The 12,523-nt window shown below is 32.5% G+C and overlaps 1 protein-coding gene across 1 annotated transcript in view; it reads left to right on the forward strand.

The window, feature by feature from the left end:
* LOC129800110 (nuclear cap-binding protein subunit 1) overlaps window positions 1–8,906 on the forward strand; it is a 41,929-nt gene extending 33,023 nt beyond the window's left edge. The window contains exons 3-6 of the mRNA XM_055844489.1: window positions 4,822–5,304; window positions 5,369–5,490; window positions 5,681–5,869; window positions 8,666–8,906. Coding sequence (XP_055700464.1) covers window positions 4,822–5,304; window positions 5,369–5,490; window positions 5,681–5,869; window positions 8,666–8,779 — 908 coding nt within the window. The 3' untranslated portion in view covers window positions 8,780–8,906. The remainder of the gene's footprint in view (window positions 1–4,821; window positions 5,305–5,368; window positions 5,491–5,680; window positions 5,870–8,665) is intronic.
* The last annotated feature ends 3,617 nt before the right edge of the window (window positions 8,907–12,523 follow it).

Here is a 12,523-nt window from a genome sequence, read left to right on the forward strand (position 1 = left end):
AAAAGAGGGCGTGGCTTACAAATATTTTAGTGTAAAAGTGAGGTTTTTGATAGTCTTGTGACGTAAAACTATCACAGAACATCCCTAAAGAATCGAATTAAAGTTTACTAGCGGAAGGACATAGAAAACGCAGCAAAATAAGTCTTTTGAACTTAAGAATATAATTCGCGAGAGCAACCGATATACTCGTAAAATACTTGAGATTAGCCATTAGCCTGAATGGACTACTTGCTCATTGAACGGCTACCGTTGGTATTCAATCTCACCTCCTTGTGCTCCATGAGTACAAGCCGACTTGTCCTCCACAGGTGGCGCTGCGATAGCGTTAAAATTCATCAAAATTCAAACTCATTTTTATTCCAAAAACGCTATTCTTTCCGTACAGAAGTAGATCTTGAAAAATTTGAAAATCTATTTGAATTCGTGGCGCAGCTGGAAGATGCTCGACTGTCGCGTGTTCAAATCTCGGCGCAGTCTTCAATGTTGGAAAAAGATTTTCACGCACCAAAATGGCTTGAAATACAGAGAATGTAATCCAGGAAAGGCCCCAAGCCCTCAAACAATGCCCAAAAATTAATTAAAATAGGGAAAAACAAATTTTTCCGACATATTTCATTATAATATCCGGCTAGTAAAATTTACTATCCTGCCAGTAAAATTTACCATCCGTCTAGTAAAATATAATATCCGGGATATTAGAATTTACTATCCGGCTATTAGAATTTACTATCCATACAATAGATTCTACAATTTTTGACAGTCCGATTTAATATCGTGTTTTCTGGGTGACTTTTTTACTATCCGGCCATTAGAATTTTGTATGGAGGATGATAAATTTTACCATCCACATTTTTCTCAGTGTCCCGTAACGAAAAATCGAATTTGAGAAATCGAATTTTTTTGTTACATATTTTTTATAAGGAGTGCTGCTTGGAACTTTATAGACAGTTTATCGTCTTTATTTTCTGTAAAATCATTCTTAATGAATAAAAATGTAGACATTGCATTGTTGGTCTATTCCGGACACTCAACTAGCAAATTAGCTGCCTTGTAGAACTAAATACTTGAAATGATCTCATAATGATCTTCTAAACAGCTGACAGCGGAATTATAGGATAGAGATATAAAAGTCTCATAAGAATCGTAATACAATTCTACGAAACCCTTTTTATAAAACAATATTTCTCAAGAAAATATATTCTATAATATTTTACTTACATCAAGCTCAAAGTATGTGTTAATAAGAACAAAAGCCTTAAGAACTATTTTCTTATAAATCTTATTTCAAGGTGTACTACAAGTTCTTTTTATAGACTTTTTTTCAGTACATTCCTTTTCACGTGAAAATATTAGTTATTTTCTTAATGAAAATCAAAGTAGTCCTATTTTATCGATTTGCTCAATATTTTCTATAGCCTTCTGTCATTTGTTTGCAATTATTACTTCCTAATTTATGAATAAAACTGGAAAACAGATTAATTACGCTGTGAGTTTTCCATTATAGGATAGAAGAGCGCAATGAGTACAAATCTACTTCTAAGCTACTAAAATACTAAAAATATACTAAAAACTGCTATAAGATTCTCAAATTAGCTCCGCAAATAGTCTTATAGAAAAATCTTAGACTTTCAATACATACTAACACTTTTTCCACGTGAAAAATATCATGATTTACACAAAAAATTAAAGTAATCCACTTTTATCAGTTTGTACCATTATTTTTTTTTTTTTACTTTTTTTGTGTTTCAGTGGCACTTGCACCTTTTTAATTTATAAAAATATACCATGGGAGCGTCCAAGAAGTATTTTCTCCTTCATTTTGGCTTGTACCGTTCTCAAAATATGATACTCTGCTTTTAGTATCCCCGAATGAGTCTCAGTGACCCTTATATGTAAAAGTGGCGCCCTACTAAGATACTCAGGAAGTTCTTCGAGCACTACTGACAAAGAATGTGAGGCATTCTTTGAGAAGATGCTGTAAAACTTAGTAATTTCTTTATATCTTGATTATACACTCGTTATCAATATACCATAGCACATTTTCACCTTAAAACATTAGCACAATACAGCAAATCTACTCTATTGAATGAATTTGTGTGAAAAATACTTTGCAATCCAAACGCTGCATGCAAAATGTCAACAACTTTCCCTGATTTCCCCTTAAATTTGACCTGGATGTACTGAAGACTTGTAGCATGTTCATAACAGTCTTAAAAATTTACAAATAAGCGTAAAATTCAGTCGAGACGAAGTTTGGAGGCATTTCTTCATATACCGATTGGATATTAATAAGGAAAAATAAGACGCGTTCAGCAGATTATTTACAGGGATAAAATGGATTTTCGTGAGTTCGCGGCACAGTTACAACGACCATCTTTAAACTAACTAACTAACTTTGAACTAATAAATTCATAAACATGATAAATGACATTACAAAATTAAAATGACATAAAATAGAATTAGATAAATTTGCATAAAAGCGAAAATTTTTTTTTGTGATTCTTTTAATTATTCTGATATGGTCTTATAACAGGTTCATATCCGTTTATGATATTAAATTTAGAGTATTGTATAAGCATTTTCTCAGAAGATATATAGATGTTTTATAAGATTGTCTCATAGAACTCTTCAGTTTCCTTTCACAGTAATGCTTATAGAGTCACTTGTGCCCCTTAATGGTGCGCCACTTTTAAATATAAAGGTCTCAATGACTATTTTAGGTAGTCTACAAGCGTTATTTAAGCAAATCTGTCTTTGAGACTTTCTAATAAGCCATGATTCGGGACTTCTATAAGATTATATTGAGAAAAAATTGTTTCTTGGGCACCTTTATTCTCATAACTCCTTGCCTTTCTGAAAGTCTTTCAATGCCTTTTTCAGATCATCTTGCACGTCGAAGCGATATTTTTTGTTTTTTTCCATTGTATAATCGCTAGAGTAGTAAAGTACCCTCTAGTCGGCCGGTTCCTCAACTCGGCCACTTGAATTATTTAACCAATTTTTTAACGTTTTATAGTCAATTTCTATGAAATTTTCACTGATTTACGTTATATATAATATAATACACCTTATAATGTTAAATGGTTAAATCGGTAAGACCATATTATAACAAATCTAAGTAAATTGAATAAATAGTCGCACTGGCCGAGTTGAGAAACCGGCCGACTACAGGGTACTTTACCTTATGCAAAAAAAAATTATGGAAATGTCAGGAACAAAAACGGTGGCCGGAATTGCAAGCTGGCCAGAATTTGGTACACTTACCCTACATCTAAGCTTTCTGAGTTATTTTTGGATTATTTTGAGACGATTTTGTGAATCGGGATGAATCGATTTAAATCGGTTGCGATCATTCATCAAACGGTAATATACCGAAAATTAATTTTTATCAGGAATGCAATTGTACGTAGGGGAAAGTGACCATGCTTGATACGATCCAAGCTTGATAATAACTATTTTTTTCCTATGTTAATCAATAGTTATGACTCATCGCAATATATTTCAATAGCTGGTGCTAAGCCTCACATTTCCTAAAAAAATTAGGATCCTAGCTCTTTTTTCCTAGTTTCAGGAAGCAAAAATCAAAAATAGGCCCAAAACTATAATTTCAATACATGATATTTCATAAGTATTTCTTAATTAATGTCGCTGTTCACGAAAACTACTATCATACGCACATAGAGGGGTCATCAGTACTAATATTTATGTAAAAATATTTTTACTTGATGGACACTGTTTTTGTGGGTGGTAACAAATTCATAAATTCTACTTGTGTCCATCCTATATTTTAAGAAGGGTCCATGAATTATAATTTTAATGTGGCAACTATATCATTAGATGTGATTATTTCATAATTACACATATTGCAATCCGCCAATTTTATCGACAATTGACATAATCTTCAACCCTGTTGCCTGAATTTTAAGGTTGCAGAATGACATTTTCATGGACTCAAATTGAAAAAATGGTTTTCGCTAGAGCCCTAATGTCATAAAAACATGGCTTAGAAAAATTGCATAAAAGTGATTTTAAAACTAATAACCAATCGTACAAACGATTTAAGCAGATAGATTAGAGTTCCGTCTAAATATTGATGTGCATTTTTTTGTATCCGGTGAATTTTTTGCAGTGAAAATGGGCCTCCGAATTGTCGAATCAATTATCATACAGGAAGGCCCCGGACCCAACTTGTATAAAAATCGCTACTGAATTTCCATTTTCTTCTTGAGGAAAATCTAAGGATTTCCAGGAACTATTTGAGGTTGGATTATGAACCTAATAAGTGAGACATTTTTTTGTCATAGTGCAAGAATCGCTTCGGTTTGTGTGTTAATCAGAAAATAATCACAAACTTTGGACATCATTTTACAGTATCAAGCATGGTCACTTTCCCCTACCACTTTTATGCTGTTTTGATTGATCTTATGAGTGTTTTATAAATCGGTTCATATCGATTATGAAATATGGTAAACTACTTCTTTTCAAAATAATAATGTTAAATTGCTGGATTTATTTATCAAGTATTCATAAATTTGGTGATATTTTCAAGAAAATGAACATTTCGTCTAGATTATAATGAGCTTTTTGTTAAGCAGAAAATAAAAGAAAAATAAGTACATTTTAATTCACTTTCAATGTTGTAATTCTTATGAAATTATTCATACTATTCTGCAATTGTTCAAAAAAGCAAAGAGAGTTTTACAAGAAGAAATTCAACAAATCCAACACTGAGTTTTCCATGATATGAATTTCAAAAATTGTGCAATCAACAGAGCTGCAACATTTTTGGCTAATTTCGGTGTTTGTTTCACTGATTTTTAGCTGCTTTACCGGGAACTCCAACAGCTCATCAGCTGGTGGTATCAATCCGTCAGAAATGCACTCCAGAGGAGGTTCTGGATGTGCTTAAGGATCTGCCGAATCCCAATGAGAATGAAGGAGACGGCGGAGACTTCAATCCTCTGAAGATTGATGTCTTCGTGCAGACTCTGCTCAATCTGGGCTCCAAGAGTTTCTCTCACAGTTTCGCAGCAATCTCTAAGTTCCATCAGGTCTTTAAGAGTATTGCTGAGACGGAGGAAGCTCAGATTTGTATTTTGCACAATTTATTTGAGCTGTGGAAGAATCATCAGCAGATGATGTGCGTTCTGGTGGATAAATTGCTAAAGCTGCAGATTGTGGAGTGTTCAGCTGTGGCCACCTGGATCTTCTCCAAGGAGATGACTGGGGAATTCACAAAGATGTATTTGTGGGAGATTCTCCATTTGACCATTAAAAAGATGAACAAACATGTCATTAAATTGGGTAAATTATAAATTTATTTGTTGCGAATAAAAGGCAGAAGATAATTCTTGTGAAATTGTTGCAGGTACTGAATTGGGAGAAGCTAAGGAAAAGCTGGCCGGAGAGGAATCATCGTCGAGTGAGTCTGAAGAGGAAAGTGCAGCCAAGAAGAAAAAAATTGAAATAGCGGACAAACCGACAGAAGAGGTAAGAAAAGATTTATATTTTCTTTCATTATTTTATTATTTTTTCACTCTTCAAAAGAGATCTTGCTCAAGAATTTTATTTTCGGTTTAATGGCGAACAAAGTCAACGGGAGTGACTTTTTTATTATTTATTCCCGATTTTGTAATTTATTAAAAAAAAAAAAATAATAATTTGCATGCAAAAAAAAAAGATGGTGGAGCGCATGGAGGAGAAACTGGAGGCAGCCAATGTGGATCAGAAGAGACTCTTCCTCATTGTTTTCCAACGTTTCATCATGATTCTCTCTGAGCACTTGGTGAGGTGTGACACTGATGGCAAAGATTACGATACGGATTGGTATCGTTGGACAATTGGAAGACTTCAGCAAGTTTTTCTCATGGTCAGTAGACTTTTTTTCTTCCTTGTCGTTGAGGTTATGTGATTGAGAGGTATTCGGATTAGTTTTCGATTTTGGACTAAATTTAGATCGGCGGTGATTTCGGATTTGGATTAGATTGGATTTTAATTTGGTTTTTACCATTTCACGACTTTGGGAAACTTAATGGAGTTTTCGGAGTTATGATCCAAAGTTTTCGAATATCGTAAATTTAATTCAGTTAAAATCGAAAAAACTGAGCTTTGAATACTTGACTTACAGCTTGGTTTGGATTAATATACATTCTGATTTTCAGAATCGTAAAGTCTTGATCGAAAACCAACAAACCAGTTTAGATCAGTTTGAACGTTATTTAGGTATTACGATTTTGAAAGTGTTAAAAATTTTCAAAGTTATCGAATTCTCGGAGGAAAATGAGTTATAAAAAGGAACGAAATCACAAAGTCTCGATCGAAAACCAACATTACGGTTGATCAGTTTTAGGAAAGTTTGAAAATAGCTCGGGTTGTACGACTTTTGAAAATTTTAGAAGGCTTCTGAGTTCCAGGATCAAAAATCTTAGAAGACTTAGAAAGAGTTAGAAACATAAACGTTTTTATACCTTGAATCCGATTTTCACAATCATAAAGACTTGATGAAAAATCAAAATGACCATTGTTTCGATTTTGGATAAGTTCAAAACCCATTTGAGTTTTACGATTTTAAAAGTTTTTTAAGACAAAACTTTTCAGAGTTATGATCGAAAACTGTCACAAATCGTAAGTTCATTCCAGTTCCACTTCGAAAGTTTTTTGGGTTTTACGACTTTTGAAAATTTTAGAAGGCTTCTGAGTTCCAGGATCAATAATCTTAGAAGACTTTGAAAGACTTAGAAAACAAAACGTTTTTATATCTTGAATCCGATTTTCACAATCGTAAAATAATAATCGAAAACCAAAATAACGAATGTTTCAGTTTTGGATAAGTTTGAAAGCTATTTGAGTTTTACGATTTTAAAAGTTTGTTAAGACAAAACTTTTCAGAGTTATGATCGAAAACTTTCACAAATCGTAAATGTATTGAGTAAAAATCGATAAGATGAGTTAGAAGATAAAACGATTTTGTTCGTATGCCCTGAATACTTACAGCTTGGTTTTGCCTTTTCTTTATTGTAGTTTAGTTTGAAAGTAATTTGAGTTTTGCCATTTAGAAACTTTGTTAAAAATTTTCGGAGTTATGGAATTTTCGCAGGAAAACTAGTTAGAAAAAAAAACGAAATCGTAAAGTCTCGATCGAAAACTAACATTACAGTTAATCGGTTTTAGATACATTTGACAACAATTTGGGATTACCGACTTTGAAAATTTTATAAAACTTTGGAGTTAAGATCGGAAATTGTCATATTCGTAAATTTATTCGGTTAAAATCGGTAAGACTCAGGAAGAGGATTTAGTGTGTCTTGATATTTCTCTAATCCGGTTTTCATAATCGTAAAGTCCTGATCGAAAAGCAACCTTACGATTATTTCAGTTTGGGATTAGATTCGGCTTTCGTTAAGGTATTTTTTCGAATCTCGTTCTCGCTTTTTGTTCGGATATTTTCTTTCGGATCGTGTTTTCACCTTTCGTTAGGATATATTCATTCGAATTTCGTTCTCGGCTTTTGTTAAGATATCTCCTTTCGAATCTCATTTTTGCGTTTTGTTCAGATATTTTCTTTCGAATCTCGTTTTCGGATTTCGTTCAGATATTTTGTTAGTCATCTTGTTTTCGGCTTTCGTTTGGATATATTCATCCAGTTTTCGTTTTCGACTTTCGTTTGGATATTTCTAATTGGATTTAATTTTTGGTTTTCGTTCAGATTTTTTTTATCGAATCTCGTTTTCGCTTTTCAATCGGATGTTTTTTTCGGGTCTTCTTTTCATCTTTCGTTCGGATGTTTTCTTTCGAATCTCGTTTTCGGCTTTAGGCTCCGATATTTTCTTTCGGGTCTTATTTTCGTTTGCGGATTTCTTTTTGGATTTTGTTTTTGTCTTTCGTTCAGATATTTCCTTTTGAATCTTGCTTTCGCTTTTCGTTTGGATGTTTTCTTTCAAATCTCGTTTTCGGTTTTCGTTCTGATATATTTTTTCGGGTCTTGCTTTCGTCTTTCGTTCAGAGATTTTTTTTCGGATCCCATTTTCGTCTTTCGTTTATTTCCTTTCAAATCTCGTTTTCGGCATTCGTTCAGATTTTTTTTCGAATCTCGTTTTCGATGTTCGTTCAGCTATTTTCTTTCCGGTCTTGTTTTCGTCTTGCGTTCGGAAATTTTCTTTTGGATCTCATTTTCGTCATTCGTTTAGATATTTCCTTTCAAATCTCGTTTTCGGCTTTCGTTCAGATTTTTTTCGAATCCCATTTTCGAGGTTCGTTCGGATATTTTCTTTCGGGTCTTGTTTTCATCTTTCGTTTGGAGATTTTTTTTCGGATTTCGTTTTCGTCTTTCGTTAAGATATTTCCTTTCGAATCTCGTTTTCGGCTTTCGTTCAGATTTCAGATATTCTTTTCGGATCTCGTTTTCTTCTTTCGTTTATTTCCTTTCGAATCTCGTTTTCGGCTTTCGTTCAGATACTTTCATTGAAATTTCGTTTACGGTTTTCGTTCAGATTTTTCTTTCTAATCTCGTTTCTGGCTTTCGTTAAGATGTTTTCGTTCGGATTTGTCTTTCTTAATAAAAAAATTATTAAGAATTCGCCCGAATACTTCAATCACATCTCCTAAATATTCGTTTATTCTTCAAAGATTTTTTATTAAATTGTTGTTTTGTCTTTTTTTTGTGAAGCATCATGAACAAGTGCAGAAGTACAGCAGTACTCTAGAGTCGCTCCTTTTCACATCGGACTTGGATTCTCACATCTTAGATGTTTTCCATCAATTCAATGCGCTTCGAGCATAAATTATTTACATTAGTTGACAATGTATTTTACTTGGTATTAGTTTATACGTTCAACAGAATATCACTTGAATGTTCTCAACAATTATTTCGAAATAAATGGCAATTCCTCAATGGTTGAGAAATCAAATCGATTTGGTTTTACTTACCTTCCCTTTGAGAGAAAATTCTGGCGAGCAAAAGAAAACGGTGAGAAAAAAATAGCAGCTTCAGGAAATGCGCATGGAAATGCTTGATTTTTTGGTAGTTGGTTTTTATTAATTCTTTATTAATATGGATGACCATGCTTACATACATTGCAGTGTATTAATCATTTCTTCATTAAGTTTTTTTTTCTTTCTTTATTAATACAATAATAATAATTATTATTTAGATTATATAATTTTTTTCTTTATAAGTAGTTTTTTTTTCTTTTTTAATATGAATTTATATTTAAGCACAAAAGGGACCAGATTTTTTGTTTCATTTTTTTTTGGTTTCACATTAAATGACTAGAGAAGCAAATATTCATGTTATCTTGTCGATTTTTTTCTTTGTTCTTTTTCTTGACTTTTTTTTATTAATTATAAAGGGGAAAAGCTTAATTTTTCGCTTTGTGTGATTTGAATGTGTGAAGGTGATGTGAATTTTTTGTTCTCTCCATTAATATGCATTTTTTTTTAGATTTCTTTTGAAATGTTCTTTACTTCCGAATATGCATGATTCCAATATGTTTTCTGTGACTTTTTTTTTTAAATTCTTTTCCATCTTAATGAATTGAATGATAAAATGTTCCTTATTAAATCCATTGACTCCCATATCTTTTTAAGAAAAGAAAAATTGTTAATGGGAAAAGGAAAAAAAGCTATATCGCTATTTTTTTTATTTTTATTTTGTCGCTTTAAAAGGCTTCTTTTGCTCTTTAATGTTTCTTTTTTACTACAAATAAAAGAATCGCTAAAAGCAAATTTACAGGCGGTTTCAACTTTTGAGGTCTTATCTTGTCAAATGAAATTTGCAACTGAACCTTGGAGTGTTACATTTTGTAGTGCATTGAAAAATTAGTTTGTATTTTTCTGACAGATGGCGCTTTTCATGTTTTATGTTTCTTCGAAGTTTTATATTTTATTTGGTTCTTCTAATCCATGTCTTAATTTTCTATGGGTTCTAAAAGGATTTTTCTGCGAGAAATTATATTTTTCAATCAATAATTATATCAAGTTTCCCGGTAGATGTCACTTTTGTTTTACGTTTCTCTGATTCTTGTTGAGTTGCGCGTCATTTTCCTTTAACGTCAACGAGCGCCTAAATATTTTTCCTTCTCAATTTAATTTCAGTTCAATTCAATTCAATTTGTCAAAAAGCACTATAAATACAGATCAATCTGTTCACAATAAATATGGCGAACTGGGAAGAAAAAAATATATAAAAAGAAGAGAGAGAAAAGGTATAAGGAGATTGAAAAGAACTTTGAACGCTCAAAAACTTAATTTTCTAATAGATGGCGTAGCGGTTCATTTTTTATATTACTTTGTGTAGTCCTTTTCCCTCCAACACAGTAAAGCAGGATCGTTCCCTACAACCTCACTGTGGCAATGTTCGGTATATTTGAACCATTACGGTTCCCAGCGAGAACCTAATGCTAACCGATTTCAATTCAGCTGAAAATATTTGTATTTTCAGCTGAACTCTGCTAACCCTAAACGAAAATTCGCAAGGCAGTGCCATTTCCATATATTTGGTTAGCACTTTTTATTCAGGGACTGCTGACCTGTCAGCACATTTGTTCAGCTAGCTCAGTGAGTGAAGGTGACAGGTAGTGACATGAGTGGTGTAGCTACTGTATCATGCGAGCTTCGCGAGTCAGTGCACATTGTGTATGCGATGAGCTTGCATCGGGAACCACTATCAGTCCTTATCGGTCGTAAACACCGTTCTAAAGGGGAAATTTGATACTCCTGAAGTCCGGGAACGTATTAGAGCGCTTCATTAGTTTTTTTGTTGATTTCTGTATAGTTCCGCCCGTTCAGCCCTTTCCATCAACATCTTTATCTTACGAAGGTTCCACATGAATATTTCTGTAACAAAACTCCTCCCTTTGATCTTCTACATTAAGGGTATTTAGAAATAAAGTCTCCTCAATAGATGTCGCTTTCCATTCTTATTACTTTTCACTCTTTTTTCTTATTTGCGTCTTAACTATTCCCATTTCATCATAATTTTCTGCGTCTGATAAAGATTTAAAATGATTTTTATATTAATAAAACTGAAAATTGCTTCTGAAACGAACATTTAGCTTTAATTTACCCAATAGATGTCGTTGATCATGTTTCACGGGTTTCACGTCAGATCATGTTTCGTGTTTCTTTGCTTTTCTTGTCGCTTTCGTTTTATTCTCTTCTTACGATCGACGCCGACGTCTCAATTTGTGAAAATTGTGAATAAATATTTTTTCTGTAAAAGCAAAGATAAAGGTTTGATCTTCAAAACTCAAAAATTGAATTCAAATTTTATGGCAGATGTCGCTTTTCATATTTTACGTTTCTTTGATTTTCAGTTGACTTCCGTTTTATTTGATTGGTGCAATCATTTTCCTCATTTTATGAAAGCTTTTAGGAATATCTTCGTGGTGAAAGTGAAGATAGTGGTTCCCAGTATGAGAAGTTACTTTTAAGTTTTCTAGATGTCGCTGTCTATTTTGCAATCTACTTGGTTTCTGTGGAAAATTAATATTTCATTCTATTCTGCGTTGTTTTCCTTGTAAAGGTTTTTCTGAAAATTCATAATGTGAAAATAAAGCTGAAGATTTCATACTTAAAGCATAGAAATTCAATTTCAATTTTCTAATAGATGTCGCTGTCCATTTTTCATGTTTCTTCAATTTTCTGTTGATTTACGCCTTTCTCATTATTTCTCTCATAATGTTAAATAATATATAATTTTTAAACATATTTTTGTAATAAAAAAAATATAAAAGAATTTGGTATTGAAATGGGAAATTAGTTTAATATTTTCCTATAGATGTCACTGTCCATGTTTCTTTAGTGTTTATTGATTTGCGTCTATCTTCTTTTCCACTCCATTTTCTTCATTTTAGGAATATTTTTGTGAACATTTCCGTGATAACAAAAGATAAAAGGATTTAATCTTAAAATGAGGAATTAGGTACAAGTTTTCCAATAGATGTCACTGTCCTTGTTCCATGTTTCTTCAATTTTTGTTGATTTGCGTCTTTCTGTTCATTTCTTTTCCTTTTGATTTTGCTTTCTGGGTCCTATGAGTCCTTTTTCAATAAAACCGAAAATAAAGACAATAAAGATTAAATTCACGTGAAAGAGATTGTAGTTCCAATTTTTCCGATAGATGTCTCCTTTTCATGTTTCATTAATTTTTGTTTATTTTGCGCTTTATTCCTTTCTTGCGATTTTTCTTTTTCGTTTAATGTAGATTATCAAAGAACGTTTATACTCAAGGATCATACTTTCCTTTGAGTGTCCTACTAAACGATTTCCTCACGATGTTTCATCCCTATTTCATGTTTCATAGCCTAACCTAAATTCAAAAGCTAGATTGCAAATTTAATTCACCAGAAACAAGATCTCAAAAGTTGAATGCGCATGTAATAAGTTTGAAAAATAAGAACATTTACATATTCTTCGTATTATCCGTCTCATTACCATCTCTTCATCACTTTAATTAAATGCTAAAAGGTTTTCTCTGTGTCTTTTTTGTCTTGGGGAATTTTGCTTCCTTCTTTTGAAAAAACTA

The sequence above is a fragment of the Phlebotomus papatasi genome, chromosome 1 (genome assembly GCF_024763615.1).
Source record: "Phlebotomus papatasi isolate M1 chromosome 1, Ppap_2.1, whole genome shotgun sequence".
NCBI lineage: Eukaryota > Metazoa > Arthropoda > Insecta > Diptera > Psychodidae > Phlebotomus > Phlebotomus papatasi.